General features: G+C 44.3%; 5 protein-coding genes and 1 long non-coding RNA gene across 8 annotated transcripts in view; 5 read left to right on the forward strand and 1 right to left on the reverse strand.

Annotated features, from left to right (window-relative positions):
- Positions 1–5,165, forward strand: part of mcm5 (minichromosome maintenance complex component 5) — a 9,437-nt gene extending 4,272 nt beyond the window's left edge. Inside the window, exons 6-16 of the mRNA XM_019893468.1 lie at positions 1,931–2,100; positions 2,199–2,370; positions 2,449–2,560; positions 2,931–3,074; positions 3,318–3,383; positions 3,544–3,720; positions 3,803–3,915; positions 4,002–4,130; positions 4,256–4,398; positions 4,496–4,623; positions 4,832–5,165. Of these exons, the coding sequence (XP_019749027.1) occupies positions 1,931–2,100; positions 2,199–2,370; positions 2,449–2,560; positions 2,931–3,074; positions 3,318–3,383; positions 3,544–3,720; positions 3,803–3,915; positions 4,002–4,130; positions 4,256–4,398; positions 4,496–4,623; positions 4,832–4,933 (1,456 nt within the window). The 3' untranslated portion in view covers positions 4,934–5,165. The remainder of the gene's footprint in view (positions 1–1,930; positions 2,101–2,198; positions 2,371–2,448; positions 2,561–2,930; positions 3,075–3,317; positions 3,384–3,543; positions 3,721–3,802; positions 3,916–4,001; positions 4,131–4,255; positions 4,399–4,495; positions 4,624–4,831) is intronic.
- Positions 5,166–5,661: 496 nt separating this feature from the next.
- On the reverse strand, positions 5,662–7,381 carry hmox1a (heme oxygenase 1a). The gene is made up of 6 exons (XM_019893458.1): positions 7,251–7,381; positions 7,114–7,163; positions 6,916–7,027; positions 6,482–6,697; positions 6,125–6,397; positions 5,662–6,010 (listed from the first exon to the last, which is right to left on the reverse strand). The coding sequence occupies exons 2-6, from the start codon at positions 7,161–7,163 to the stop codon at positions 5,861–5,863; spliced, it is 801 nt and encodes a 266-aa protein (XP_019749017.1). The 5' UTR covers positions 7,251–7,381; the 3' UTR covers positions 5,662–5,860.
- A 746-nt stretch (positions 7,382–8,127) lies between these two features.
- Positions 8,128–13,659, forward strand: foxred2 (FAD-dependent oxidoreductase domain containing 2). Its single transcript, XM_019893567.1, has 10 exons — positions 8,128–8,292; positions 9,359–9,576; positions 9,654–9,959; positions 10,044–10,295; positions 10,522–10,836; positions 11,098–11,264; positions 11,413–11,578; positions 11,923–12,149; positions 12,259–12,429; positions 12,620–13,659. Exons 2-10 carry the CDS (start codon positions 9,362–9,364, stop codon positions 12,847–12,849), a joined length of 2,049 nt encoding a protein of 682 aa, XP_019749126.1. The 5' UTR covers positions 8,128–8,292; positions 9,359–9,361; the 3' UTR covers positions 12,850–13,659.
- Positions 13,660–13,861: 202 nt separating this feature from the next.
- On the forward strand, positions 13,862–17,780 carry ankrd54 (ankyrin repeat domain 54). Its single transcript, XM_019893568.1, has 8 exons — positions 13,862–14,501; positions 14,906–14,953; positions 15,051–15,149; positions 15,438–15,509; positions 15,748–15,795; positions 16,021–16,145; positions 16,400–16,507; positions 16,623–17,780. The coding sequence occupies exons 1-8, from the start codon at positions 14,135–14,137 to the stop codon at positions 16,695–16,697; spliced, it is 942 nt and encodes a 313-aa protein (XP_019749127.1). The 5' UTR covers positions 13,862–14,134; the 3' UTR covers positions 16,698–17,780.
- Positions 17,781–17,904: 124 nt separating this feature from the next.
- Positions 17,905–22,595, forward strand: hmgxb4a (HMG box domain containing 4a). Of its 3 annotated transcripts, none has more exons than XM_019893574.1 (13): positions 17,905–18,005; positions 18,580–18,685; positions 18,910–19,058; positions 19,154–19,229; positions 19,354–19,935; positions 20,187–20,390; positions 20,487–20,656; positions 20,728–20,809; positions 20,883–20,947; positions 21,350–21,446; positions 21,550–21,704; positions 21,888–22,010; positions 22,118–22,595. In XM_019893574.1, exons 2-13 carry the CDS (start codon positions 18,649–18,651, stop codon positions 22,160–22,162), a joined length of 1,785 nt encoding a protein of 594 aa, XP_019749133.1. In that variant the 5' UTR covers positions 17,905–18,005; positions 18,580–18,648; the 3' UTR covers positions 22,163–22,595. The 3 variants fall into 3 exon arrangements, with proteins under 3 accessions (XP_019749133.1, XP_019749135.1, XP_019749134.1); XM_019893576.1 differs by having other exon boundaries at positions 18,922–19,058; XM_019893575.1 differs by lacking the exon at positions 17,905–18,005 and adding an exon at positions 18,277–18,300.
- Positions 22,596–23,259: 664 nt separating this feature from the next.
- On the forward strand, positions 23,260–23,815 carry LOC109530056 (uncharacterized). Its single transcript, XR_002170944.1, has 2 exons — positions 23,260–23,386; positions 23,694–23,815. It is a non-coding gene; the product is annotated as an uncharacterized LOC109530056 (long non-coding RNA).
- The last annotated feature ends 534 nt before the right edge of the window (positions 23,816–24,349 follow it).

Below are 24,349 nucleotides of genomic sequence, written 5' to 3' on the forward strand. Positions count from 1 at the left end.
TTATGTTTGGGTCGATGTGGGCTCCATGAAAGTTATATCGGTATGAAACTAAAAGAGTGTAAGACTACTGAAATATTGATTAGGGTGTCGATTAAAGATGCATCTTGTTCCCGGGTTTCAATTTGGGATTGAAAACTGCGTGCACACGTCCTTCCCGGAACACTTGTCTATTTTTCGCGCCACATGTGCCGCTACAAGCACCACCTTCACAGTGATGTCACTTCCGTATCAGCAAGCAGACCAATAAAGTCAGGTAGAATTTCTTGTCAGCCAATGGGAGGCAAGAAAGACCGCTTCCTGTGCGACAGACTCGCGGGAAAACAGACAGGAAGAAGTTGAGTTTTGCCGCGAAAAGAGTGACCGGAACCATTGTTTGTAGAACTTTGACGGTCGTGGGATTTTTGTCCTAATTAGCAACCCTTGCTGCTTGAATCATGTCTGGCTTTGACGACCCTGGAATCTACTACAGCGACAGCTTCGGAGCGGGAGAGCAAGGCCCAGATGAAGGTGGACAGAAGCGGATTCAGATCAAGAAGCGATTCCGTGAATTTCTCCGACAGTTTCGAGTGGGAACCGACCGAACTGGCTTTACATATAAATACAGGTAGGGGGTCCTCCCTACCAAGGAAAAACAATCGTAGAAGATCAATTCCACGTTTAAAGAGTGCATTGCAAAAAGTTCCGATGCTAGTTCCACTTGAGGAGTACTTTTCAAAGGAAACGGTTATGTATGTTGAGCAGATGTGCCGAAAGTTCAGCTACTTACATTAAAAATAACATCAAACTGAAATGAAAAAACTCACAGTAGATTACATTAATAATACAAACTACGAAATGTATTTAAGTACAAAATTAAACGTATTTTTATTGTTAGTCGCATGCAATGCCTGTTTTGATAACTGCACAAAAGGGGGAAAATATCTTAAATAAAGCCAAAGATGGGGAATATCTTCGAGTTGAAGTGCCTGAAAAATATTTACATCGTGTGCTAATCCCAGAGATTGAATCAGGTAAGGAACCATTCATTGCAATTCCCTACTGAATTATCTCCACTTGTATGAAAGTTTACTGTCGCTTACTTTGTTACGGCTTTGTTGGTCTTTTTTTTTTTTTTTTGAGCTCTTATTGTTTCTCTGCATTTTAGAGATGAGTTGAAAAGGCACTACACCCTTGGAGAGTACTGCGTTGAGGTGGAGATGGAGGACCTTGCCAGTTTTGACGAGGATCTGTCTGATTGTCTGTACAAGCTTCCTTCAGACAATCTGCCTCTGGTAAAATGCCGTATTCAAACCTCGGCTTTGTGACTATAATGGGATGTGTGTATATATATATTAATTTCTTAACGCGACTTTGTTTATTTCAACTCGTCAATTCTTTCCTCTGCAGTCTGAGCAGGTGTCTCATCTGGTGAAAGTACATGGCATCATCATCTCCGCGACACCCGTGAAGGCCAAGGCCACCAAGGTGTGTCTGCAGTGTCGAAGCTGTCGTCATGTCATCAACAACATCTCTGTGCCTCCGGGCCTGCAGGGCTACGCTCTTCCTCGCAAGTGCAGCAAGTAAGCATGACTTGGAAAATAACAATGAGCACACACCGTCGGTTTTATAACCGAATTGTCCACGTTCTCTTTCCACAGCACTAATACCACTGCAAGACTGAAGTGCCCGATGGACCCCTATTTTATAATCCCGGATCGCTGCGTTTGTGTTGACTTTCAGACACTCCGACTGCAGGAGTCTCCAGATGCCGTACCGCATGGAGAAATGCCTCGGCACCTTCAGCTCTACTGTGACAGGTTAATATGTTCAACCTCAAGCTGGCAAAAAGACATTTGAAGCGCATAGCATTTTAATTGAATATAATGATGTAAATGTCACAGGGCAAATCACTTGGTGTGTGGCTGCAAACTCACAGTCCTTCCTTTGCCAGATACCTGTGTGACCGTGTGGTCCCAGGGAACCGAGTGACCATCATGGGCATCTACTCTATCAAGAAGACGGCCGCTGTGAAGGCCAAAGGCAGAGAGAAGAGTGCCGGTGTGGGAATTCGTGCGTCCTACCTGAGAGTGATCGGCATCCAAGTTGACACAGAAGGGGCAGGTAAAAAAATAAATAAATAAAGAGAGACACAAATCTGAACCTGACCACTTTTGCTGTACAGGCCACACCACGATGCTAAAGTGTTCTGTCCCCGGCAGGTCGTGGTGCTACTGGATCGGTGTCGCCACAGGAAGAGGAGGAGCTACGGACGCTGGCCGCTTCTCCTGATGTTTACACCTCGCTGGCTCGCTCCGTTGCTCCCTCAATCTACGGCAGCGATGATCTCAAAAAGGCTATCACCTGTCTGTTGTTTGGAGGCTCAAGGAAGAGGTGAAATGACAAAAGGCAAGCTGAGTGCTTGGCTTTGTCACTCACTCTGGCTTACACGTGTTCACGTCCTTTTTCTAGGCTGCCCGATGGTCTCACTCGCAGAGGAGACATCAACCTGCTCATGCTTGGAGATCCTGGTACCGCCAAGTCTCAGTTGCTCAAGTTTGTGGAGAGAAGCTCGCCCATTGGGGTAAGGGTTTTCTTTTTCAACATTAACCCGCCACCAGTCGTGGAACAAATTACGAGACTCTGCCCCACCCAAAATGCTTGTATAGTATTTGTCGCAATAGTTGAAAAGGAAGGTGAACTGTGCAGTTCAAAATAAAAATACCTTGTTTTATTGAGGGCTTTGGCGCCACCTTGTGGCGTTGAATAGGTGAGTTTTTCAACAACTGACAGAATAGGCTGCAAAAAACATGAATTGGTGAATTTGCGATTAACAAGGCGAGGGATAACTGTACTCATATTTGTACTGCATAATCATAAGCCCACATTTCCGTACCTTGTGAATTGCAGAATTAAATCAAGTGATTGTCAGCTCTTGTTTTGTGCACCCTCAGGTTTACACCTCAGGAAAAGGGAGCAGTGCTGCTGGTCTGACTGCCTCTGTTTTGAGGGACCCGGCTACACGTGGCTTCATCATGGAGGGTGGCGCGATGGTTCTGGCTGATGGCGGCGTTGTCTGTATTGATGAGTTTGACAAGGTACGGTCGGGGTTTACCGTATTTTCAAGCGGAAGATGCTTCAACTATGAAATGGGGAAAATAGTGTCTTATGAAAAGCAAGTAATACTGTATATTTTTCCCATTCTTGCTCCATTGAAGCTACTCAGCGCATATAGGAAAAAAAACTTTTTAAAAATGTTGCGCAACATCTGTAAGAATCAATGGGCAAAGTCTTAATTGACAATTAAAAAAAACAAAACAAATTTTCTTCTTATTTTGCAGATGCGAGAAGATGACAGAGTTGCCATCCACGAGGCCATGGAGCAACAGACCATCTCCATCGCCAAGGTGATAGCTTGATCCGACTGAGGGCTAATACTTAGCCGAGGATGGATTCCAGCTACGATCAACCTCCGGGTTGTGGTCCCCGCCCGCTTCGGCTGCGGCACTCTGCTGATGACGCACCTCTCACAAGTTAACGCTTGACCAAATCGTCCACTCTTGCTAGGCTGGCATCACCACCACTCTGAACTCACGCTGCTCAGTGCTGGCTGCTGCCAATTCCGTGTTTGGCCGCTGGGATGACACCAAGGGGGAGGACAACATTGACTTCATGCCCACCATCTTGTCCCGATTCGACATGATCTTCATCATTAAAGACTTGCACGACCAGCAGAGGGACATGGTAATGGGCCTTGTGTGTTTTCCTTGACGGTCGCATTCTTAAGGTTGCGGACTGTCATTTTTGCACTCTTGATATTTTGCAGACACTGGCCCGTCACGTTATGAATGTTCATCTGAGTGCCCAGACACAAACGGAGGGTGTTGAGGGTGAGATTCCGCTGGCCACCTTTAAGAAGTACATCGCCTTTGCCAGAGCGTAAGTCTTGGTTTTGCTTTCTTTCTTCATGACGGACATACTGCCCGCAAATATGAATACTTTTCAATCTGAAATTGTTCTTCCAGGAAATGTGGCCCTCGTCTGTCTGCCGCTGCGGCCGAGAAGTTGAAAAACAGATACGTGCTGATGAGGAGCGGCGCAAGAGAGCATGAGAGGGAAACGGACAAAAGAGCCTCCATCCCAATCACTGTCAGGTACTTAATATTGGATGCCATTAAAGGTGCCATACAAATGTTGTGTGTTTAAACAGATGTTTGTGTAGCTGGTCCACTTAATTTTGGCTGCCTTCAATGTAATTTTTGTCTCTGCTATATTCCAGGCAACTGGAGGCTGTTGTGCGTATCGCAGAGTCGTTGGCCAAAATGAAACTGCAGGCCGTCGCTGGAGAAGAAGAAGTAGATGAGGCGCTGCGACTCTTCCAAGTTTCGACACTGGATGCCGCGCTCTCGGGCAGCCTCTCGGGTGTGTTTTGAGTCACTACATCATATATACATTATACCAGTTTTTCCTTGGTGTGTGTGTGTGTTTTTTTTAAACATGATTCCATTCTGACACGCAGGAGTGGAAGGTTTCACCACTCAAGAGGACCAGGAGATGCTTTCCCGAATTGAGAAGCAATTAAAGAGGCGCTTTGCAATCGGCTCCCAAGTGTCTGAGCACAGCATCATCCAAGACTTTGCCAAACAGGTAAGTCGGAAGGTGGAAAAGGACACACAAACACCCCAATGATAAAGACTATCATCAGCAAGAGAGTGTATTTAGCTTTTTTTGTGTTTTGAATCGTCACAAAGCTGAAAATATTATCCTGAGCTGATTTTTGTTTAATATATGTGAGAAGCATTTCAAATGTATTTTGTTTCTTTTTTGGGGCGGTTCATTGTGATCCGCGATGCAGAAATATCCCGACCACGCCATCTACAAAGTTCTCCACCTGATGTTGCGGAGGGGTGAGCTTCAGCACCGTATGCAGAGAAAAGTACTCTACAGAGTCAAATAGATGATTGTGTCACATCAAGTGCATATTGATGTAAGTGCTTCCCCACATCTGCCCCTCATCACCATTTGTGCTCTTGAGTCGATGTCAACGTTCAACTTTGGAGTTAAAGATGAAATTGTTTCACCGACATGGATGTTTTTTGTTGAGCAAAAAAAGGTGTTTCCACATATCTGCATGTCCTGTAAAGAATTTAAGTTCTGAGAATCATAAATAAAACATTGTCATAGCAAATTATTGTTGGCCTTTTTGCCTATTCGCAAGCAAACTGATTAACCGTGTGTTGGATTGGAATTTGCCTCTTCGTACATTAAAGGAAAAACTACCGATACCGATATGTATAAAGGACACACAAAAATCTCACAAATATATATGAAACAAACTGCTAAAACATACACGTGAAAAAACTGTATCTACAGTCCATCTATACTTAAGAAATAATTTGTTACAGGTATTCAGTCATTTGTTTTTAGATATTGCACTGTATTATCCATATTTGGTCCAAGGTGGGCGACTAGTTGGCAGGTCCGCCCCACAGTGCAGAGGCGCAGGGTTCGATTCCGGCATGATCAGCTTTCCAACCAAAATACCTCCAAATGTTCAAAGTTTTTTTGATTAGAGTTGGGGTCAGACAGTCTTGAGCTGACATTGGCTGTGGAAGTGACGTGTAATTTCTGGAATTTCCCCTTGGAGGATTGTGATGAGTGTCAGGAGAAAAAAACAGACGAATGTACTGTCAACAAATCTGTTTCCTCTTTTAATGTTTGTTTCGACAAATACATACTTATACTCTGGAATAAAAAAAAAAAAAAAGGACATACAGTAGGTTGTTCAATCAAATACAAGTGCGGACATTTTTAAAAGCCATGGTTCCAGTTGTCATTTGTTTTATTAGTAAAGTGCTCTGGGTGCTTGCGGCGTTGGGTAAGACTACAAGAGATACATTCCCGTTCCAATAGTAGCCAATGTGACGCACAGTCCCACAGTGAAAGGCATGAGCGGAGGAAATGGGAAAGTGGCAGGGTTGATCTTCGATGGTTCGGTTGCGACACACAAAAGCTTCTGCAAGTCATCAAAAACCTGTCGGAAAACAAAACACGTCAGCAGATTTCCTCAACAGACTCTGCATCAGTTCCTCTAAGAGTCTTTCTTGTCATTGACCCCACAACGAGGCTCTTGGGATGAAATAGTCACCTGGGTGTTGAACTCAAAGGCCTGAACCGCCTCCTCCAGCACAGCCGCCCTCTCCGCCTCGGTTAGCTCGATGGCGTTCATGCGACTCCTGTATAGCTGCTTGAAGCGATTCGCGCTGGTCACGCCCGGGAATGAGAAAAACGAAAGACCCTCCTTTCCTGTCAGTCGGAGCGATTTCTGGGTAATTTTTCCCAGCACTTGACCTCCTGACAGATCCCCAAGATATCGAGTGTAAGCGTGGGCCACCAGCAGCACCGGATTCTTTTGACCAATCTGCAGAAGAGAACTTGGCGTTCGTCAATTTGCCTCATTGCAAATCCGTCGTGGGACCGACCGGCCGTTCCATTTTGCATTCACCTCTCGTAGCCTCTGCGTGTATCTGTGGGTGGCAGCCGGAACAATCACCTTCCCACTCCAGTCCGGGCCGAAAAAATGCTCCAAGTCGCTCTCCAGGTATTCCAGGCGAGCAAGTTCCTGTGGGAAGTATATCGGTGCGACCGCCGGATGGGAACAATTCTTATCCAGTTCCTCTTCGAGCACCTTGTAGATCTCATGGAGGGAACACAGCAGGAGCTGACGGAGGCATCAGATGGTTTAATTTCACGTTGGTGTGTATAATGATCTGGGTATCTAGTTTTGGATACATTTTTGATTGGCAATGTGCTTTCAGAGTTCTTTTTTTTAATGGTTCAAGAAACACTTAACTAATATTTTTGGTCATAGATCCATAGCCGTCTCGGCGTAAATAATACGGATTTATTATTTACTGGAGGAATTTGTGTGGAACCGACCTTGTACTGTGGCAGTGTGATCTGTCCCCTTTGGTAACTCAGCATCAGCTCGGTATTTTCAGCTCTCACATGGTTGTCCTTTGTGGCTTCTTTAATCTGCTCTGACAAATCACTGTCGACAGCACAATAATCAACCGATACAATGATTTTAAATGCGTTCAGGGCAGTGATAGCGATTTCTTTTTCTGAGTGTCATACCTGCCCTCTTCCCACGTGTCATATTTCCTTGCACTTTTCTTGGTCTCCATCTACACAGCCAAGTGCGCGTTTAATCGAATACAGCGCTAAGCACATGAACCAACTACGATTCTATGAATAAATATGCAGCATCTTACCTTATTAATGTCCGTGCTGCTTGAGGGTCTTTAGAATAGAGGCTCTGACACTCGTTGCTTACTGGGTTCCCCTTTGGCCTCACTGATCCATCACGTCTCATTTATACACAGGCATAATGTGCCAAAGGTGCTGAGACAGATGGGAAGTGTTACTGATGACTCACATGACTCTGCTCGCTTGCGACATAACATGACGTTGCAGATGTGGGGAGAAAAATGACTAAACATGACACAGTAGAATTTCTTAGTTTTGGTTTTGGATTTCAGCTGAGCAAACAGGCCCCGTACAGAGACCTTTGGAGAGCAACATGCTCAAAGCTAAAAGGGGGCACAAGGAACCAGAGTTTGAAACACTTCACAGCAGACTTCAGCGACATGATGTCCTTCAGGACCACATGAATAGCCTATGTGGTTCTGTTCTATAAATTGCTCACCAGTGATTGGATATTGTGATTTCTTAGGATTGTTATTGGAAGTGATCATAACAATGATGCAATGTATTATTTTTCTTTCACATTTTTATTCGAAAAACAAACACATTTTCTGTGATGAATATAAAATGTAACCACACACAAATTGATTATTAGCTTAGAATTGTTTCATGGTCCCTCCCTCGAAACGCCAAAGCGCTCGAGAAGACTTCTGCAGGCTCAAGCGATCCTTGATACTGGATCAGCGCTGGCCCCGCCCATTTCCCCGTCCACTCCTTTTAAAGGGAAAATATAACCCATGCAATTATTTCATGGCGCACAGGGGATCCTTCGAGATGAAATTACATGAACGCCCAAAAAATAAAGATGTATTGTTTTGGATTTACTTTATATTGGTAGAATCGAGGCTCTTCTAACCACGCCTCTTTGGGCGGGCAGACGTCCTCTGGTGGACAACATGGGCGGTGCTTGACGATTTTCGGGAGCGAACACCTTCTCCCACATTCATCAAGCGGTTGAAAAACAAAACACGGAATCATGTAGACGTTCTCATAGGTTTGATTCTCTCCACACCGCCGATGTCACGTTCAAGGGATCGACTGTTGTAGAAGGTAATGTGGACGGATTCGCTGTCCTTTTTGCTTGACCATTCGATTCCGCTGCTTCAGCGGGAGATGGCAGTCGCCGTATCCGCAAGAGAGTGACATAACAGCGGCTGGAGAGTTCAAGGAGAGCCGGGGGATTGTTGTCCCGTTTCTCATGCGTATTCTTGCACGTTGTCCAATTTTAGACCGCTTCCTTCTCAATTTGCTCTGCCGCCCGGCTCATTGTACTCATAACTGAATACTGACTTTGTGCTGAAATATCCTGCAGTTCAGGATTCCTGGATAGTTTCTCATAACGGCCCACATGCCCATGCATGCTAGGAATAAAACACAACGTTGCTACTAACTCTCTTGGAGATGGGCATCTTGCAATTGTTGACAGTCTTTTGGACCAGCTTGATGTTGCACTTGCCAATGGTGTGTCAGAATCAACCTGCGTTGTGTTAAAAATAAATGAAGGAATTCATAAGGTAGTTTGTGTCACAATAGGAGAAACTAAACTATGGCCTGGGGATTATTTGTGGCCCGCTGTCCATTTTTAAGTAGCCCTCGACACATCCTGAAGTCCACATTTGACACAGCCCATGTTGTTTGCCAACACTTTATGACTTACTTTCTACATTTGGTGGCCAGATAGGAAAAGAGAAGAAATTTGTCCTCATCTCTCACCTCCTCATTTTCCACCAATCAGACTTCACTACAACAGTACCACATTTATATTCATAACACACCGATGCATATAGGTCATTCAATTACAGCAGCAAATAATTAGTTGCTCCACTTAATGCTCTGTGTCCGGGTCAGATTTATACAGATTGCACTTCTTACGTGTGGTACTGAATGCGGGGATGTGATTATGCTTCTGCAAAGTACAGGTGTAGTACAAGTGCATTCTAGTGAGATGGAGGGCCGCTGGCCACCCAAAAATCCAGAGGAAAAAAAAATTGAATATCATGAGCCTTTTTTTTTTTCCCGAGGGTCATATGGTGATACTATTGTATTGAGACGTTTGGCTATTATGACATCCTTACTCAACGATGTCATTCACACTTTTAAACCTCTTGTTCAACAGGTAATGGATTCCTGCCTTCTATGTTTGATCTTCTCCCTTGTCACCGGTGTGGCCAAATGCATTGAAGATGATCACCGGGTTAATGGCACTCACCATCATGACTATTGCATCCTTGGCGCTGGGCCTGCCGGACTGCAGATGGGCTACTTCCTCTCCAAAGCCAAAAGAGACCACATCATCTTGGAGAGAAACTCTGGACCTGGGAGTTTTTTTCACAAGTTGGTGGAGAAATCTTTGTCTCCTGTTGTGTGTTAAAATGCATATCACATTGAGCCTTTCTAATTTTCATGTCAAGATATCCCCGGCACAGAAAGCTCATCAGCATCAATAAGATCCACACTGGACGGCAGAACCGAGAGTTTAATCTCCGCCATGATTGGAACTCGTTGTTGAGCGATAAACCAGAGCTCCTGTTCCGGCAAGTCAGCAGGGACTTTTACCCGCCGGCTGATGCCTTCCCACGCTACCTTTCCATGTATGAGATGGAGCTCGGGCTGAGGGTCCAGTATGGTGTGGATATTCGAAGGATCAGGGCAGTGGTGGCATCCAGCGGAAGACGTTATGTCCTAACTGATCAACATGCAAAGGAATACACGTGCAGGTGGGTTTGCTTTTTATTGCCCTTGAAGGTCAAACTTTACAAACAAAATAAACACGAGGTCGCATTGCGCTCTCTGTGTCTCAGCGTCCTTCTGGTTGCCACCGGTTTGTGGGTTCCTCAGGAGGTGGACTTTGTTGGTTCTGACCTGGTCGAGGGCTACGAATCGATCTCCACAAACTCGGAGGACTACAAGAACCAGGCTGTGCTGATTCTGGGCAAAGGGAACTCAGCTTTTGAAACAGCCCAGAGCATTTTAGGACATGCGAGTCGGGTTCACATGGTCAGTCGCAGTCCCGTTCGATTGGCCTGGCAAACACATTACGTTGGAGATCTCAGGTAGAATCGGGGACCAATTTCTGTTGTTTCTTTTTTTCTTGCTGGCTACTTTTTTTACTCTTACTCGTGTAATTATTTGGAGGACTGCTTCTTACTTTTACTTGAGTTATTATTGTTAAGTGCTCTTACTTGAGTACATGCTTTGGCGACGCTAGCCACCTCGGATAATGTATCTTTTTCTATATGCCTCTTGTAACATGACCTGATCTTTTGTTTGTGTTCTCAGAGCTGTGAATAATGAACTCATAGACACATATCAGCTGAAGTCTCTCGATGGGTTGGTGGAAGCCAGCCTGGAGCGCATCGTGATTGTTCAACAAAAGGAAGATGGCAGGAGGAAATCAAACAAAGTCAGCGAGAAGAAAGGACAGTTGTTTGTGACGATAAATAAGTACATGCGAAACCAGTCGGAGAATAACAAATCCGATGTGACAGCTGAAGATCTGCTTGGGTATCACATTGACAATTTCTCCATGAGGAAACCTTACGATCGTGTGATCCGATGTCTTGGCTTCCGATTCAACTTCAGCATATTTGACAGGTACAAGTAATAGACAGTATTATTATTATTATTTTTTTTGTATAGAACATATTTGGCACTGCTATGTCTTTTTTTTTTTTTTTTACCGTGATTTAGCTTTCTTTGCGGACAAAAAAGTTCATCCCCCTCAATCAATTTTAGCAAATGACATTTTTATTTTAATGTTCAGTTATGGGCCCGATGGGATAAATTATGTTGATGAGAAATTGATCATTGTACTCTGCGACTTTACTGTGTCTCAAAATACAAACATCTCCACAGCTCTGCCTGTCCACCCAAGAGTAAAAATGCAAAAGGGAGGTTGCCACGGGTCACAGCCTGGTATGAAGGTCATGATACTCCTGGTTTGTTTGTACTGGGAGCAGCTGCTCACTCCAGAGACTATCGCAAATCAGCCGGTGGTTTCGTTCACGGATTTCGCTACACAGGTTAGCATTCAGAAGCTATTCTCAAGGCCGTATCGCTCACGCTTCGCTAAATTGTTCGATGATGCAATGATGGTGACGCCTAATACTGTCGTACACTTGGCAACGTGCGTTTTGAACAAGCGTTTACGTCATTCTGGTTGTGTCTCAGTGCGAGCTGTGCATCATTTGCTTGAGCAACGTCACCACAGAACACCGTGGCCATCTACACCATTGTCGACAACGCAGCTGCTCTCTGCCATTTTGAAGCGGGTGGGCGAGGCATCTGGGCCCTACCAGATGTTTGAGATACTAGGAGATGTGATATTGCTGAGAGGGTAAGTTGCATTTTATGGTTGAATGGAATCCGCCACTGGTCATTTCAGTTTCTGCAGTTTGAGATTGAAACAGTCAGTATTTTTGTCCATGACATTTTTATATGACACACAAATTAACTGTGTGTGACCGGAAATATATGTACTGCAGTGTAAATGCTTTTGGCCTGATAACAATTGTAGCAAAAAGAAGAAAATAGCCCAGGCTTTATAGTGTAAGATTTACCGCCTAATTCTGTAGTAGACAACGGCGTGTTTCAACACTTGTTGATGTGTTTCAACATTGTATTTCCCGTATTTGTTAATGCCATGTTTTGGTTTTTTTTCCTCTTTAATATGACCAAAAGATCTTATTGCCAGTATGTGGAGGAATTCCCGCTGCAGGCCTTGCCTCAGTTCTCTTCTCTCTCGGGTCATGAGGTGTCCGAGCATGGACTGGTGATTCTAGTGATGCAATATGGGAAAAAGAAGATTGACTATCTGGGAGCAGGCAGGGCAGTCACGGACTGGAGCAAAGCTTGGAAATCCAACTTTCTACACCCAGTTTTATACTACTATGACACACTTCCCACCGGTGAGTAAGACTTGGCGGCCATCAGGGTGGTGGTCCTTTTTTTGGTTCTGCCATTAGACAGGTAACATGTTACGTGGGACTTAACTGGAATACCCCTGTTGTACTCAAGACGAAGAGATGAAACGCCGTCCCCATGGGTGGCCTTTACCAAGGCCTAAGGCTATTCATCACATGGTTGAAGACTTCCTAACTGAGTGGGATGGCCCCATATCTCACATCCAGCCTTTGCGACGCTTCCTGGAACACTGCGTCAACACTGACCTTAGAGCCTTCTATGCAGGTAAAGCAGTCGAACCTGTCTGAACTTAACTGGGGTAGAAACTTAGCGATAACTTTTAATTTGACCCCAATGTGCTCTGAAGATGCTCCAGGCTGCCAATCTTATCAGCTGCTCAATATTTACGATCCTGTGGTCAAATCTTGCAGTCCAGATTGCATCGCTCACTGTCGTGTTTTCTTTCATCTTTCAGAATCATGTTTCCGCTTATCGCTCACCCACCGCATGCCTCCGCTGTTCTGTCGCCAGGGATACTTGAAGCAGCAAGGCATTGCCCAGAAAAATAAAGGGATCCATTTTCATTTCACTCAGCCTGCGTCTGGTGAGCAGCATGCAGACACGTCAAGCGCCAGTGCTGCATTTCCTAACTACATTGCACAGGCTGGAGCCTCCATGTCTTCAGGCCTAAAACTTGACTTATGACTGTTTCACTACCTCCACCTCATATAAATCCAGATAACTTGGATCAGTTTTATCCCATGCGGTTGCTGGCCTTCATTAAACCAGGACCAACTCCATGATTGCGTAAATGCTAAGAGTTGGCAAGGAATCAGCACTGCAATGTATTAACTGAGCAAACAGCTCACCAAGCTTCAACTTATTTATATATTTTTTTTTGTCAGTGACTTTCTAGTTCAACTGGGTACTACACTGGATTTCTGGTTTGAGGTACTAGACTCTTCATTGTGAGAATTCTCATCATCTGTGGTGTGCTGTGTTGGTCATTTCCAAATACAGTAGTTGACACAGACACACTATAAAGTAACAACATAGCAATTTAAATTTTCATGGGCTGAGTCTCTCACAGAACAAAATTTGGTATCATGTTAACAATTATGTTTACTAGGCTTGAATTATTTGCCATTTTAATTGTCTTGCCAAAGAATCATTGTTCCTGTTTTATTTTAGTATGATGATTTTTCACACACTAGGGTTATGTAATACACCATTGTCACTAAAAGCAGTTAAGAGGAATATCTAGTTTGCTTCACAGAATGATTGTGTTCCCTATCATTGTCTCCGAGGGGAGAGGACCTGTCCTTTGCAAATTCATGTGTTCCTCACAAAGTCACAAAGTATGTTCACTACCTCTACAAGTATTTATTTAAAAAAAAGGGGGGTATGTCGATATAATGTACAGTATTTGAAAGCAGTGCGGGTATTACTTCTTAAACGCGGTATGAACAGCACATTACATTATATCATTTCACATCAAAATGTAAATAAAAGTGTAAAAAAACAAGTCAAATCGTTCGCACTATTGACATGAACCACAACCAGCTTTTAAATGTACGCAAGACGCATGCGCACGTTCACAAGAAGTGGAGGAGTTATCGGTTGGCTGCTCATTTGCCTGTCCCCATTGGACGAGAACGAATGAACAAGGTGGAATGTGATTGGTTAGGGTTTGTTTCGTGAGTTGCGGCTGTCCAATGGGCGTGCTTTATACTACTTTAGTGTGAAACGGAAAACGCGAAACAGGAGACATTTTGGTGTTGTGACGGGAATGCATTTGCTATTGAAATACTTTTCCAGTGAAGGGAACATATTGATAAGGGGTTAGTTTAATGTGTTGAACGACCGTCATATGGTACTTGTCCTCGGAGTAGATGAGACATCCACGTTTATGGCGACACTATTTTTACTCACGCAGCGATGTGCTAACAAGTGTAAACACGGCTTCCACATGTCATGAAAATAAGTAAGTATGGACGGGTGGGGCTCAGTCGTTGCACCAGATAATGACCCTTCAAGCTCCGAGGGGGAATACATAGTCGAACCAGGTCCCGAACATGAGGCGACAGAAGGAGCACATCGGGGCGTTGTGGAGAGGATGGATGATGGGGCCACCGATGTCGGATTCGGATTAAGTGGGATAGGAGAAAGCAAAATGTTGTTGGGACGAGGCGGACAGAGAGACGACAAAGAATTTCGGTACTTGCACTTATTGTGGGAACCAGGACGAGCAGAGACTGGACCTGGTGGCGGAACCAACAAGGTGGGGAAGATGACCGGAAGCAGGACTAGGAGGTGTCACCGAGCCACAAGGAACCCGATTGGTAAAGATGTGTATGGTAAGACACTGTTTATATGAATAGTTAAGGCTGGCTGTCTCTATAATTAATTTAATCACTGCCAACCCTGAAAAAAAAAAGAAATTGGGCATGGTTCTAAATCAAATCAGTCAACAGTTATGCAATCTAATCTCAGATAATTAGCGAATGAAATGGCAGCTACGTGTTACTAAAAAATGTAAGTGGTTGCTGATAAAGATATAACGTATGCAGAATAGATTTTCAGTGAGGGACCCCTAAATTGCACCATGAGGCTGTGTATAAAGTGCATGTGAAAGGTTTCTCAAATGTGCATCGAATTTGGATGGATTCTCTGTGCTTTGCTGCTCTGCAACGTGAGGCCAATACACCTGTCAAAAAGCAGAGTATTGAAATCCGTTGTACTCTGAATCTTTTCTTCACAGCCGTGAAGAGACTGAGGGACGCAGCAAACAGCAATGACATCGATACAGGTCTGAATGAATATGAACGTGATGCATTAAAAACAACGACAAGATGAAAAGTGATACAGAACAAGCTGGTTTGATCAGTAACGTTGTGTGATTCCAGTTCGGAAGCTCCTGCAGGATGACATAGACCCATGTGCAGCAGATGACAAGGGAAGGACAGCCTTACATTTTTCTTCCTGCAATGGCAATGAAAGCATCGGTAAGTTGAATACCAATACAGTATTGTAAATCGTACGCTGGGTAGATTTTCCAGATTTGCACTGGCAGAGGCGGATGGTGAAAATGCGGTGGCCTCTTCTTGACCACTGATGGCACTGACCAGGAACTTGTCTGCTTGATCGGATTGTTCTTCTAATGTAATTTTGCTGGCAAAATATTTGAAGCTATTGTTAGATTTCAATAATTTAGGATTGTTTTCCATTCATTATTTCGATTAAAAGGACATCACTTCTAAATAATCAAGAAATGTCCCTGTTTATGTCTGCAGTGCAATTACTGCTGAGCTACGGTGCTGACCCCAACCAACGTGACAGTCTGGGTAACACCCCACTCCATCTGGGTAAGAGAGAATAGGGACCTTTTAAACGGCGACATGTCTAAGTTGTTCCCCGCCTCTCGCTCAGCATCAGCTGGGATTGGATCCAGCTGACCTCCGAACCTGATGAGGATAAGCAGTCTAGAATGGATGGATGATTTTTTTTTTTTTTTTTTAATTGAATACAAAACAATGCTTTGGTCCGTTTTTAAGCCTTCCATTTTCTGTTGCTTCATGATTATTTTAACCTGTTTGTCTGCAGCGGCCTGTACAAACCATGTGCCTGTCATCACCACATTGCTAAGAGGAGGTGAGACAGTAGCACTCGTTCTATTAATGCTGCCCACTTTTTTCATTGAAGACATCGGGGACAATTACAGGATGATGTCATATCTCTATATTTTTAAATTCTTCACGTATCCGTTGAGTTGCAGCTTTGTAATGACATGGACTTAAATTTGGTGGTTTTGATCTGGTGTTACTGAATATTAATGGGGTAACTGACAATTGTTGCCAACTGGTGTTTTCTGCAAAGGATCCCGTGTGGATGCACTTGATCGAGCAGGCCGGACTCCTCTACATCTTGCACGCTCCAAACTTAACATTCTGCAGGATGGGGATTCTCGCAGTTTAGAAACCCTGAGAGGGGAAGTCACACAGGTAGACAACATGTAGTCTTGGTTCTTTCCAACATTTCTTTTTGTCAGAGAAGGCAGGTAAATGTCTCAGTCAGACCCCAAATGTACAAACTACAAACATTTAAGATGAGATGGGGAGCTTTTTTGTGCTTGATTAGCTTACCTCTCGGGTATGTATTTGAACTGGATTAAAGAATCTGAGTTGTCCAAACTTGAATTGATGTACTGGCGATGATGACGATGCCGATTTATGCATGTGTTATTTTCGGCACTCAGATTATTCAAATGCTGAGGGAATATCTAAACCTAATGGGCCAAAGTGAAGCCAAAGAGAGACTGGAGCACATTTCCTCCCAGCTGCAACGCATGAGAACCAAAGAGGAAGTAAGATGTACATCCTAATAACATTTTATATCATTGCATTTATAATATGTCATACAATTCCATCAATCAAACATCGTTTTTTTTTTTTATTTAATCACATTGTCTCTTTTTTTAGGTGGATGAGGTGACTGATTTACTAGCCAGCTTTACTTCACTCAGCCTTCAGAAACAGAATTTGGGAGGAAGGTAGAGGATAAAGAAACTGGATTCCTGCTCCCTTTTCAAAGCAAGTCTCAGTTCCTCCATCTTGAACACTCATTGATACCGCTGTTCAGTACCACTGTCATGATTGTCAGTCAGAGATCCTACAAATCTGTAGATGCAGATTTTTGTAACAAATTAATTGATCGAGACAGGGGCACTTTCTTGGGACTACACTTTGAGTAATTTTATTTTATTTTATTTTTTTAATGACCGAAGTCTGTGAAAATCTGGGAGAAGGTAGTAGGTTCAAGAATCTGGAGTCTTCGGAAAATTATGAATCAAATGAACTTCAGAAAAGAATGTGTACTGCCTATCAAAAAATTATGTATATATTCTTGTGTGTTTGAACAGTCTCAAAGCAGTCCATGTGCTGAATATATTTATTGGTCTTTGTGAAACAGTCTGACTGATGGCAAGCCTTATAAATTATCCAGCTACATTTCTTCGCCACCTGTCTTAGTCGATCAAAACATTCCTCCCATTTTTATTGTTCCTATGCATCTTCACTGTGTTCGTCCAATCGTGTCTTGTTTTGGGGTATAAAGAAAAAAAGAAACTTGAGAATTGACACATTAATTTAGAGATGATGTTGATCAAAGCTACCGCTATTGTGCCAAAAAGTAACAATTATTCATTTGCGGTTGGTGACAGTAAATTGCAGAAATGTTTTGATGGGATAGGACTTCCCGCATTAAATCCCTGATTATTGGATCCAGGTAATTCCAAGTGCATTTTATTTATTTGCCTTCAGCCAAACTGGACTTAACTATTCGACCTTAAAATGCATCACAGACCACAACAGGCTGGACGGCAATGGACAAATTGAACACACACATCTGGTGGGGTATGATGCGTCCGTCTGTGCCTGCGTTTCTTCATCTTACTATTACTCAAGGTCTACACTTCAACTAAATGAGTAACCATTCTTACTCTTTCTCTTTTGTTTTTTTCATCAGCAGGATATTTTCCATTTGTATTGCATGTTAACGTTTAATTAGTGTAAAAGTACAGTACTGTACTGCCAAAATGTATTTGTTTGATCAAATAAATGGACTCGCCTGTGTGATTATAAGTGACTTTTGTATTTCATTTGATCAGTTCCTGCACATGCACGTGTTACAGTATTTATTAATTTTTTAATACGAGTATATTCGTGAACGTCCGATGATGTCATCCTGCTCCACCAACGGCGATTGGCTGCAGAACACAAGCCCCGCCCCGGCGCACAGGCGTATTGTTGTTCGCCGGAATAAAGATGGCGACCTGGCCCGCGTAATTTGGAGATTCACTTGAGGTAATTCATTTTGACAAAGACAATTTCTCAGACCTTCTGCTAGTTTCGGAAACGGACACGAGGCCAATGTTGAAGGCGAAGCAATGAGAACAGTTGAATGCACGTGTGCATGATTGTAATCGTCGTTCAATGGACGGCGGCCTCGCTGTGTTGAAAGCACCGGGCTGTCGTGAGACGATCGTCCGGGAAAGACGACCCCCCTCGCGGCATGGAGCGTTTCAGGGCCGGAAAGGCCAACGAAGCCGGGTGGTCAAGTTAATGGGAGAGGGGGTGTGTTTGTGGAGCATTACGAAAAGTAGGCGGGAAATCTTCAAGTTCTCACTATTTGCACTCTTTAATTGGTGAGAAGGTGGTATCCTTCAAAACAACGCCAACTCGTGTCTTTTAGAATGCACGCCGGTGTTTTTGGTGGACTGCAAAATGTAAGATCTATTTATGCAATTCATTATGTTTGCAACGTTGTGGGCGATGCAACGAAGTCGATAATAACACATATATTACACTTTGCGTTGTCGGTACTGGGCTCTACTTATTGAAACGCGATCCACTGACTTGCTTTTCGAATTCTATTTAGGCAGGTCCCCATCCTGTCTTCATGCTGCCTGCCTGGAACATCTTCGATGAGGAAATATACTGAGTGGCAATGGCTTTTGAAGAGATCAGGAACAAAGGAGAAATGGGTAATGACACTTTTACATATGCAGAAAAATCTCATTAAAAAAGTGTGACTGCTGAAATAAGGATGAAGTCATCTCAATGTAGTCACAAATTCACTCATTGGATGAAATTGGATAGTTTTTCTCAGCACCCCTGAGGGTGTTTATGTCAAAAGCTGGATTAAAAAAAACCCTTACTGTTCTTGTGTTAAATAAGTGTTGATGTGAATATGTTTTGGAAATACCAGTTTCTGATTTAGACATTGCGATGGAGGGAGAGAGGGGTCTTGTCGCCGGTCGGAGCCAAAGGGAGAAGAGAAGGTCATACAAAGATCTTCTACGAGAGGAGGAGGAGATTGCAGCTCAGGTTCGCAAGTCTTCCAAAAAACGCCCAAAGGTGAATTTTTGCTCTACGTTACAGAGCTTATTACCTATTTGATGAATAGTCCAGTACAGTTTTTAACTTTTATGTTCTGTGTCATTTCCCATTAGGATTCAGAGCTCTTCATGCTGGGAGGTGACCCACACAAAAAGAAGAAGAAATATAGTGATGACTACTATTACAGGGGTTAGTTCCAGTTCAAGAAGCACCAACTAATTGAGACATGTTACCTGTCAGAGTGGGGGCTATATTTGAGGGGAAAAAAACCAAATATCTTCATATTGTTCACCTTTTGTGACTTTCTTATCAGAGCACGAAGGCCACCCCATCCACAAAAAGAAGCACAAATCACTCGACCGCTCCCCGACACTCTCTTCCCCTTCATCGTCCCACCCGGCAGACACGGCGATGGGTCTTCTGCAAGCCATCACCTCTCCCCTGGCCACAGGATCCGACCCCGGTTCCAATTTACACAAAAAGCCCTCCTATCCCTCCTTATCCTCGCATTCCTCAAAAGACCGCAAGCGTGAGGGCGGAAGCAAAGGGAGCCACTCGTTTTCCCATTCCCGTCCCATGTCGTCGTCGTCATCGTCGTCGTCGTCTTCCACCAAGAAGCACTCCTCATCTTCCTCAAAGTCATCACTGTTCCACGGCGGCTCCATCAAAGAGGAGCCTTTAACATTACGGGAGGCTGATGGGCTAAAAATGAAAGTGATTATGTCACCGGAAAAGGAGGAAACCGAGGGCATCCCGATCACTCACCACTCATCCAAAGTGAGTGGAAAGAAAGAGAAGGATCGAGAACGAACGCAGGTGTCGAAATCACCCAAGAAGAAGCTGCAGCACAGTCGAGATCCTCTTCCAGTCGTGGGGAAAGAGGTGGAAGTGGAAGGTAATCAATCGCGCCTTCATTCTAAAAGGTGGCATCTGTTTTTATTTTGGTGGCCATCGTATGATGTCGCACTATGGTCACGACACATAATTTGCCAGCCCCAACATCAAGGTAACGTGGCACAATTAAATCAGATCCGCTAAGGTCAGTTTTTTTTGACCTCACACTTTACGAAAGGTTTGCATCTATATCGATGCGACGCAAATTATTCAATTTGTCACTCAACATTCCGTGTTGTGCTTTGCGTCAAGGTCATTATGGAGGCGGCATGGGAGATGACAGCTCATCGTCGGGAGCGGAGCTGGAGGCGGGCGAACTGGTGATCGATGATTCCTACACGCACCAGTCAAAAAAGAAGAAGAAGAGCAAGAAAAGCAAGAAGAAAAAGGACAAAGAGAAAGACCGGGCCAAGGATAAGAGTGGGAAGGACAAAAAGCACAGCAAAGGCTTTGGAGGTGTTGTAAAACCTGTTTTCCGCCATGTCCGTTTCCCGACGTTGACTCCGCATGACCTCAAACGGTGCATTTTTATCCTCGATTGTCGTTCTTCAGATTCATCGAGGAGCTACGGCACCTCCCATCCCACCGTCTCTCATAGCGCTGTCGGTCCGATGTATGCGATGGGCACGCCGGTCCACCAACAAGGCAGTGACGGGGCGATGGAGAAGAAGAAGAAGAAAGAGGAGAAAGATCGGGAGAAGCACGACAAGGAGAAAGATAAGGTCAGCCTGTGCAACTCACTCTCTGAGAAGAGGAGTCCAATTAAACCTGCTCGCTTCTTGTATTCATTCAGCCCAAGAAGAAGAGTGCATCCGCATACCAGGTGTTTTGCAAGGAGTACAGAGTCAACATAACTGCTGAACAGCCAGGACTCGGTACGCCATTTGTTGGAAACTGTCCACTCATGTGTATGTTAAAAGTAAGAATGGGTGTGTTTCCGCCCGACAGTTTTCGGTGAACTAAGCAAAAAGTTGGGAGAGGTCTGGAAGAGGATGCCGGAAAAAGACAAACTGGCGAGTAGTTCTTTTCATTTTTCTTGATTTTATCCGATACCGTTCTAGCCACCGTTATTGGGACGCATTTTGGAATGTAATTTCCACGATCTGAAGGAATGGGTCAAATTTGTCGTCGGCATACGATAAAAAAGGCTTTCTGTGCCGCTTGTCGGGAGAGAGATGCACCCAGCTGACTTTGACGAACAGGAAGGGTTTCATTTGTCGCTATGAACAAAACATTATTGCGCAATGCCTGAAAACCAAAGTTTCGTCTGCCTTGGCAATGATTTGCCTGACTTTTGTCAGTGGTTTTGGTCAAAGATCATTGGGTGCCAGTAATATTGACCGCAAGTGTAATGCGGAAAAGATGGAGCGTCGTGTTTTGACTCTCTGCGTCGGTTTCATGTCTTCCCACTGCAGTTTTGGAGGCAGAAAGCTCAGTATCTGCAGCACAAACAGAACAAGGCCGAAGCTACCACAGTCAAACACAAAAGCTCAACTGAAAGCAAAAGCAAAGGTGCGTGTACGGTATCACTAACTCTCAACCCTGCCCTGGAAATTGGGGCGGAGGGGGGGGGGGGGGAAATCGTCAGTCTCATGAGCATATGTTGTTTCCTTAGCCAAAGCTGGTGTGGTGTCACCCAACCGAGCACCGGCCACCATGTCCCTTTCCCCCGCACGGGTGCCCGATGTCGATCCTATCGATGCAGCTGCTCACCTGCAGCTGCTCGGAGAGTCCTTATCCCTGATTGGCCACCGGCTCCAGGAAACAGAGGTGGGTTCCCACACCAAGAGGCATCTTGTTGTAGCGTAAAGAGGGAAGCTCCTCCTGCAGTGTGTACATTTCTTGAAGGTGCAAAAGTGCACAGCATCACACCGTTTCTCACTTAAGCACACGGGAGAATATGCACCTCTGTGACTATTACTATTGTGTGTGTGTTTTTTTTTTTTTTTTTAGGGCATGGTTGCAGTGTCTGGGAGCCTGTCAGTGCTTCTTGATTCCATCTTGTGCGCCCTGGGGCCTCTGACTTGTCTCACTGCTCAAATCCCACAGTTAAATGGATGTCCCCGAAACGTGCTGGTATAACATTAAAATAGTCATTTTTTTTTTTTTGAGGGGAGGGGGGCGTCATTTGGGTGTTACGCAGTTGCATTTTCTAACGAGGGTGTCTTTTTTTTGCTTGTCAGTCGAACACGTTGGACAACATTGCCTACATCATGCCTGGTCTGTGAGTGAAGGACGTCAAACATGCTCGAAGAACTTTGCTGTGACAAGTCAAGGCCCTGAGCAGAGGCCTCTTTGGACTTCATAGTTACCTTATAATTTGGCAAGTCTGAAAACATTTGTAGTCTCAACGTGTTTTAAAATTGTATGTTTTTAGACTTGATGAATTATAGCAATGTGTCCATTGATAGACTTTTAAAAGAAATATTTTATTGTTGATAGTCTTACCGTCTGATTTCATTGTTGTTGTACAGTGCGGCTTTGTAAGAAATGTTCTTGAGGCTGAATGCGTGTTTGTGTACAGTACTGTAATGTTTTTGCACATGTCTGTATTTTTTTATGGTTTGTTCAGGAGCATCTGCAACCTTGTAGTCATTTTTAACATTAGGGAAATATATTTAACATTTCATTCTTTAATAGAGTAAAGAAAAAAAAATCCCCTCTCCCGGCTGTTTTGTACCTACATTTGATCTCTCGCTCCGTCCTGCCCTCCGTGAACAAAACCCCAAGATACTTAAACTCCTCCAATTGGAGGGAAGATCTCATCCCGTCCCCAGCCGGGGAGGGCACTCCACTCCACTCTTCTCCGGCTGAGGACCAAGGCCATTGATGGGGAATATCTTGCTTTTCCAAACCCGTTTCATCATCATCGCGAATGCTCGATATGGATCACATTCCACCATGTCTGTGTGGGCTCTGCTTTTCTTCTGTCTTGAAGGTCTTCAGATCAGTTATGATTGTTGTGACTTCATCCACAGAAGTTGAAAAAGTGCTCGCTCAATTCGACCAAGTAGTAAAAAGTGCATATATCTGTTTTCAAAGTCGGGGGTAAAAGCGACAAACAAATGGTGAGTAAAATAAATGCTCATGTAAAGTACAGCTATCTGAAAAATCGACATGAAGTATTTTGTCCCTGATGACTTCCTACCACCGAGTCCCGGTATCAGGAGCCACAGTAGTCGGCGCTGCGCCCCCACGCTGCAGCCCAGGCGAGCGTCAGAAGGCGAGTCATTGGAGACCGTAACCCTGAAGTATTTTGTCCCTGATGACTTCCCATCACCCAGTCCCCGTATCAGGAGCCAACGAAGTCGGCGCTGCGCCCCGACGCTGCAGCCCAGGCGAGCGTCAGAAGGCGAGTCATCGTGCAGGAACGAGGAAACGCCCCTCCACCCGATTTCTCGCCGAATACGACAGCAAACCGGTCGTCATGTCTGCTTCTGGTGTTCAAACAGGTCGGTTAGCGAGGGCTACTTATATTTTACAGTTAAATCATTTCGGCGACAAAAGAAAACATTGACATTTGATGCTAGAAAAGTTTGGATCATGCCTTAAAAAAAACGCAATGGGGGCTGGTGACGCTGATAAAATTTTCACAATCAACAAACAGCACGCAAGTTATCTATCGGTGTTTTTTTAAAATATGTAAGCTATATATAATGCATCTACATGTATTTTGCCCGTAATAAAATCGAAGTGTTTTTTTTTTTTTTTCATCACATGTATGCAACGCCCAACACCGTCCATCTCGCTGCTGCGCAGAGTTGAGGTTGGTCGTGCTGGGCCGCAGCGGGACCGGAGGGCGGGCAGCGGTTTGCGACATCCTGGGCCTGCAAGATTTCCGTCAGGGAAAAGAAGAAACGTCCCCAGAGGAGTGCAGGAAATACAGAAGAGAAGCCGCCGGCAGACAGGTACGACAAAGACACATTTCCAGACTTTAGATGGACTGGACAGCCTCTCAATTTTTGGGTCATTTCAGAATTGAAGGACATTTTGTGCCGTCAGGGAAAAGAAGAAACTTCTCCAGAGGATTGCAGCAAATACAGAAGAGAAGCCGCCGGCAGACAGGTACGACCAAGACACATTTCCAGACTTTAGGTGGACTGGACAGTCTCTCCATTTTAAGAAACCTGACAGTTGCTGTTACACAATTTTTGGGTCATTTCAGAATTGAAGGACATTTTAGGTCCCACCTAACACATTTTAAATAATCCACATACAAATAACAAACCGTGCAGTTTCTGAATAAATTTACCCGTTTTGAGGCCAAATCTAAAAAAAAAAAAAAAAACATTTAACATACCAATTAAGTGAGGAGTATACCCCCTAAAATGCCACCGGAGTACCCGGAGAAAACCCACGCAGGCACAGTGAGGACATGCAAACTCCACACAGGAAGGCTGGAGCCGGAATCGAAC

Source organism: Hippocampus comes, unplaced genomic scaffold (genome assembly GCF_001891065.2).
Source record: "Hippocampus comes isolate QL1 unplaced genomic scaffold, H_comes_QL1_v1.1 scaffold23, whole genome shotgun sequence".
Classification (NCBI taxonomy): domain Eukaryota; kingdom Metazoa; phylum Chordata; class Actinopteri; order Syngnathiformes; family Syngnathidae; genus Hippocampus; species Hippocampus comes.

Coding starts and splice junctions, on each gene's coding strand:
- foxred2 (XM_019893567.1), top strand. CDS start 9,362: ATGGATTCCTGCCTTCTATGTTTGATCTTCTCCCTTGTCACCGGTGTG. Junction 9,577..9,653: donor CCTGGGAGTTTTTTTCACAA/GTTGGTGGAGAA, acceptor TTTCATGTCAAG/ATATCCCCGGCACAGAAAGC. Junction 9,960..10,043: donor GCAAAGGAATACACGTGCAG/GTGGGTTTGCTT, acceptor TCTGTGTCTCAG/CGTCCTTCTGGTTGCCACCG.
- hmox1a (XM_019893458.1), bottom strand. CDS start 7,163: ATGGAGACCAAGAAAAGTGCAAGGAAATATGACACGTGGGAAGAGGGC. Junction 7,028..7,113: donor GACACGTGGGAAGAGGGCAG/GTATGACACTCA, acceptor TGCTGTCGACAG/TGATTTGTCAGAGCAGATTA. Junction 6,398..6,481: donor ACACGCAGAGGCTACGAGAG/GTGAATGCAAAA, acceptor TCTCTTCTGCAG/ATTGGTCAAAAGAATCCGGT.
- hmgxb4a (XM_019893574.1), top strand. CDS start 18,649: ATGGCTTTTGAAGAGATCAGGAACAAAGGAGAAATGG. Junction 19,230..19,353: donor TGATGACTACTATTACAGGG/GTTAGTTCCAGT, acceptor CTTTCTTATCAG/AGCACGAAGGCCACCCCATC. Junction 22,011..22,117: donor GATGTCCCCGAAACGTGCTG/GTATAACATTAA, acceptor TTTGCTTGTCAG/TCGAACACGTTGGACAACAT.
- ankrd54 (XM_019893568.1), top strand. CDS start 14,135: ATGGACGGGTGGGGCTCAGTCGTTGCACCAGATAATGACCCTTCAAGC. Junction 15,150..15,437: donor CAATGGCAATGAAAGCATCG/GTAAGTTGAATA, acceptor TTATGTCTGCAG/TGCAATTACTGCTGAGCTAC. Junction 15,510..15,747: donor TAACACCCCACTCCATCTGG/GTAAGAGAGAAT, acceptor GTTTGTCTGCAG/CGGCCTGTACAAACCATGTG.